The following is a 5,275-nucleotide window of genomic DNA, read 5'->3' on the forward strand; positions in this document are numbered from 1 at the left end:
TCAATGACTTTTTGGGAAAGCTTTTCCTTGACTGCTTTCCAAAAAGACATCCTTCGCAAAGCTGATTAGGATAGTTAATGGTTGACAACCCTTTCACCATATTTTCCTTTTTCATCAACCTTAGACTATCAAAATTCAAATGGCCAAATCTCATATGCCAAAGCCAAGATGAATCTTTGACACATGAAAATAAGCACCTTGGTACATCACTTTGAAGATTCAAAACAAACATTTTATTTTTAGCCATAGGAACTTTGGCTAACAATCTCCCATTTTCATCTTTCATAGTCAACTTTTTATCTTTCAAATGAATGTCATAATTTTTCTCCAAAAGCTGTCCCAAACTCATAATATTTCTTTTCAATTTTGGGATATACAAGACATTGGAGATAAATTGATGACTTCCATCTTTCAAATGAATTAAAATCGTACCTTTTCCTTTGATTTGAACTTTAAGAGTCTCCAAGAGTGATGTTTCCACCATTAAATTCCTCAAACTCAGCAAATAAATGCTTCTTCCCGCAAATATGGTTGCTTGCACCGGAATCAAGTACCATTTATTTCTTTCTACACTTTCTTCTCCTTTACATGCCATGAGTAAAGTGTCATCTTCATTTTCATTTTTGCTCTCCACAAAATTATTTATCTCCTCCAAATTATTTTTACATTTCAAATTATTTTTACATTCCCAGGAAAAATGACCATATTTATGACAAGTATAACATTCAATATTTGATTTGTCATACCTTCCTTGATTTGATCTCCATCCTTTACCTCTTCTACGGCCTCTTCCTTGGTTGGAGTCTTGACTTCTATTTTCTTTGGTCGGAGGTTGACTACCACCTCTTCCTCCTCTACCACGACTCTTCCACGCCCATGACCTCTTTGTTGTGAACCACGCCTTACATCTTTCTCCTTCGAAGAAAGTTTTGCTTGCAAATCTTGTTCAACCGACTCTTGTTTCGATTTCTTCAACTTTTCTTTCATGTGCTTGCAAAGAACCCGTGAGTTCTTCTATGGTCATGGTGTCCAAGTCATTGGACTCTTCAATGGCAACAACAATATAATTAAATTTTGAATCTAGGGATCATAATATTTTTGCAACGACCCTATCATCATTCAACTCTTCACCATATCTCTTCATTTGATTGACCACCGCCAAGACTCTTGAAATATAATCCGAAAATGATTCGGATTCCTTCATTTGCAGCGATTCAAATTCTCCTCTTAAGGTTTGGAAACGAACCTTTTTCACCTTGTCCAAACCTTTAAAGGAAGTTTAAATAATATCCCATGCTTGCTTGGAGTTGGTTGCATTTGCAACCTTCTCGAACATCTTTTCATCCAAACTTTAATGGATGAGAGTGTAAGTGCCTTTTGGTCTTTCTTCTTTGTCGCAGGGGCATCATCCTCTTCATCAATGCCACTCTCCACAATTTCCCATACATCATAGGCTTCAAGCAAAGCCTTCATTCGGATGCACCAACTTCCATAATTTTCTTTAGTGAGCATCGGAACTTGGAATGGAGTTCCATTGGTGTTAGTCATTTTCTCTCTACATTTTGTTGTCTCTCAAACACACCGGCTCTGATACCAAATGTTGGAAATTTGGGAGAGCAAGACAACACAAATAATACTCAAAACTCACTAGAAGAGAAATGGAGGAAAGTGATTTTCTATTCAACTTGGCTTGATTCAAATGGCTAGATTACATGACTATTTATAGGTGAATTCATCCATGTATCTAGCCTAACATACATGTATCACTATTAATAATTTCACACTTCACATCCTCCAAGTACATGAATAAGAATTCACTAGACTAATCTAGAATTATCCACCAATTCATGTATCTCCTAATACATTAATCTACTAATTCATGAACTAAATTAAATATAATGTGAACAAATTAAATAATGTGAACAAGTTTATTTTTTCAACATTTTATAGGCGAAGGAACTGTACCAGGATATTGGGCTATTTCGGCTGGAATACCATTGATTGGAGGACCTGGACTAGGACATGGTGGTCCTCCAGATATAGCTTTATTAGGAGGAGGACCTGACGGCATTCCTGGTATACCTTCAATAGGAAAAGCACCAGGTTAAGGAGATGGTGGTATCCCTGTTAGACCATCGGTAGGTGGAGGACCTGGAGTTGGATATGGTGGTACTCCTGGTATACCTTTAATTGGGGAACCTGGTAAAGGATATGGTGGTCATCCAGGTATACCTTTGTTAGGAGGAGGACCTGGCACTACAAGAAAAAATATATTTGGCAACAAAAATTTCTTTTGTTGTCATAGATTGATTATTGTTGCAAAAAGTATTTTTGGCAATAAAAAAAATTTGTTGCATAGACTTTTCCCAATGGCTGTTATTGCAACAACGTGCAACAACTTTTTTTATTGTTGCCAAATGTACTTTTTACAACAATAATCAATACTATGGCAACAAAATAAAATTCTTTCACAACAAAAAAAATCATTTGCCAACAATAAAACTAAGTTGTTGTCAAATATTAAATTTTTTATTGCCATTTCTATACTTTCTTGTAGCGTGGAGATGTTCTAGGTGTACCTTTAATAGGAGGAGTACCTGGTCATGGATATGGTGGTTAGAGGCGAAGCCAGGATTTAAAGGTTGTGGGTTTGGGGTTCTAATTCTGTAAAGTTATTGGGTTCTAAAATTAATAATTTGTACATATTTGACAAAAAATTTAATATAAATATATGGTTCGGATCAAAGCTACTGGGTTCGGCCGAACCCTCAACCGAAGAGCTAGCTCTGCCCCTGATGGTGGTACGTCTGTTGGATATGGACCTGGATATGGCGTTGGTCCTGGTATAATAACTTTAATAGGTGCAGGTGGAGGAATTGGCGGAGGAGCAAGAGGAGGAATTGGTGGAGTAGGAGGAGGTGTTGGAAAGGGAATAAGCGGATGGGGAGGTGGCATTGGTGGGGGTGGAGGGTTTGGACTGGGTGGCATAGGTGGAGGATTTGGAGGTGGTGGTGGTATCGGTGGTGGCGCTTAATTATGTATACACTGATATTAGAACTCATATTTGGAAATATAAAGATACTACGTTCTTCTTCAATGTGCATGATGTTGTTACTTTAATATTTCTTTTTGTTTATTCTCTAGCTACTTTTAAATACAACTTATTTGTGAATTAGGTGCTTTATTTTGATTTGACTTAGACTGAACTTTTAATTATTTCACCGTTTTTTCATTTATTCAACTGATTCTAGGTGATAATTTTGTGCTTAGAAGTTATAAAAATGATCAAATGAGCTCCAATTAGTAACCGGGTTATCGTTACTAGCTACTAGTAGCTACAGATGTTGCCCAATTAGGACTTTGTTTTTCTTTATCTTTTGCACTACTTGATAGGCGGGAGAGGTCCATCTGAGTTACCTTTCTCGGATCTAAAGAAATGTCCTCTCCGTCTTCAGACGTTATTTGAGTGGGAAATTGAGTTTAAGAAAAGGAAAGTCCTTTCAAACTTGTTGTCTAAACAATCCTTAGGCATTATGTGGCTCTAAATCATGACATTAAGGTTAAAATGAGAATTTTAAAGTAAACTTTTTCTGGGGACAAACTTAAAAGGAAATGTACCTTATATTGGGACATAATGAGTAGGTAACAAAACTTTCAAAAATTCTAGCTAGTGAACATGAAAGACTTGGATTGTTTACACGTGTAAACCTAAAAACGCCAAATAATTATAATTAAAAAAAACTTTGTAATAACTCAACCTTTTAAATTTAGTTAAAACGCCCTATTTTATGATTTGAATATTTTTTTCAAGTCATATTAACCATTTTGGAATTGTTTGTATGGTTTGGATTGAGACCAAGGAATTCAAGTGAGCTTTGAACATAGAAAACTAGAACTGAACTATATAGGATTTTTTTTCTGGTGCCACCGCGATCACGCTGGGAAAGCACAATCGCGCTGAAGAAAGTTTCTGGTCAGCGCCATCGTGCCCATGGAAAGCTATCGCGATTAAGGACCAGGGGCAAGGAAGCAGCATTGCATAGGCAATGCTATCGCGCGTTTAGGGCGCTATCACGTAGTAGGGAGGCACGACATTACAACACTAACGCAGACTAGGGGCGTTGTCGCGGTGGGCATAATTTCCCGCCTTCTATCTGTCTTCGTCATATTAAGCCAACACAGACTCCCTAGTGACTTTGCTGACTAATAGGTATAGTAATAAAGACTTCCTGGCGTTGTAGGCACTAGAATTAATGGAGGTAGTCAGCAAAGGTATGATGTAATGCTTGGAGCTAGAGAGCTAAATTCGAACTCTAAGGTTTGTTTCCAAGAGAATGTCAGGAGTACAAAACTATCTTCTCCAATGGAAGCTCTCGGAGAACACATAGTATTTGCTTCCGACATATTTTCAAGTAGAAAGTATCTTGATTGTTTGAGAATTTAATCTGTAAACTGAATTAGACTCACAAGTATAGTTGGTAAATAATTTAATCATCATGATAATATATAATCATCATATATTATTAAAAGTTGAAAGGCCGTTCCCATTAATACTAAAGGACCATTTTATCCTTAATCATTAATATAAAAAATTTATATATCAGAAAGTTTATCTTGAAATTTTAAACTTCATTGTATAGCCTTTAGTTATAAGAAATTTATTGTAGTAAAACGTTTTCAGATGAATATCTTTCAATTCTCATGCACTCTTTTCATCTTCTAAAGCTAACATTTATACTTCATTACTCATCATTTTATCTTCCACATTTGGCCTTCCATATTCAAAGGATCCTAGCTAACGCTTTTGAAATAAATACGTAATAGAACTTCCTACTTATAAATAGAGTTTTCTCTGAAGCCAAATTCCTTTAGTTTCATGGACTCGAGGGGTGAATTTGGTGGGACACTGTAAGAGAAAGGTATTACTTAGAATTCATTGTAAATATTTATAATTTGTTTTTTTTTAATTGTAAAAATTAAAAATCAATGTTATTTTATCACTTTTTGTGAGCGCCAAATTTAGCTTTTTTAACTTTTAGCTAATTTTATGTAATATAGAATATGAATCTGAGATTGTTATTCGTATTTGCTTATAAAGTGAATTTATTACGAGAAAACTAACCATGACAATGTATAAACTTAAATGGTTATATAATTATCTCTCTTTTTCTTTTAACCTTTTTTTATAAAGAAGTTGTTAATGATTGGCAAAAGTCACAAATAATACTCTCTTATTCACAGATGCAAAGATACGTAATTTTAAATCGGACAAAGA

At 35.3% G+C, this 5,275-nt stretch overlaps 1 protein-coding gene across 1 annotated transcript; it reads left to right on the plus strand.

Moving 5' to 3' along the window:
- Positions 1 to 1,658: 1,658 nt before the first annotated feature.
- LOC132639492 (glycine-rich cell wall structural protein-like) lies at positions 1,659 to 3,034 on the plus strand. The gene is made up of 5 exons (XM_060355938.1): positions 1,659 to 1,668; positions 1,951 to 2,076; positions 2,143 to 2,226; positions 2,558 to 2,641; positions 2,748 to 3,034. The coding sequence occupies exons 1-5, from the start codon at positions 1,659 to 1,661 to the stop codon at positions 3,032 to 3,034; spliced, it is 591 nt and encodes a 196-aa protein (XP_060211921.1).
- The last annotated feature ends 2,241 nt before the right edge of the window (positions 3,035 to 5,275 follow it).

The sequence above is a fragment of the Lycium barbarum genome, chromosome 5 (assembly GCF_019175385.1).
Source record: "Lycium barbarum isolate Lr01 chromosome 5, ASM1917538v2, whole genome shotgun sequence".
Lineage (NCBI taxonomy): Eukaryota > Viridiplantae > Streptophyta > Magnoliopsida > Solanales > Solanaceae > Lycium > Lycium barbarum.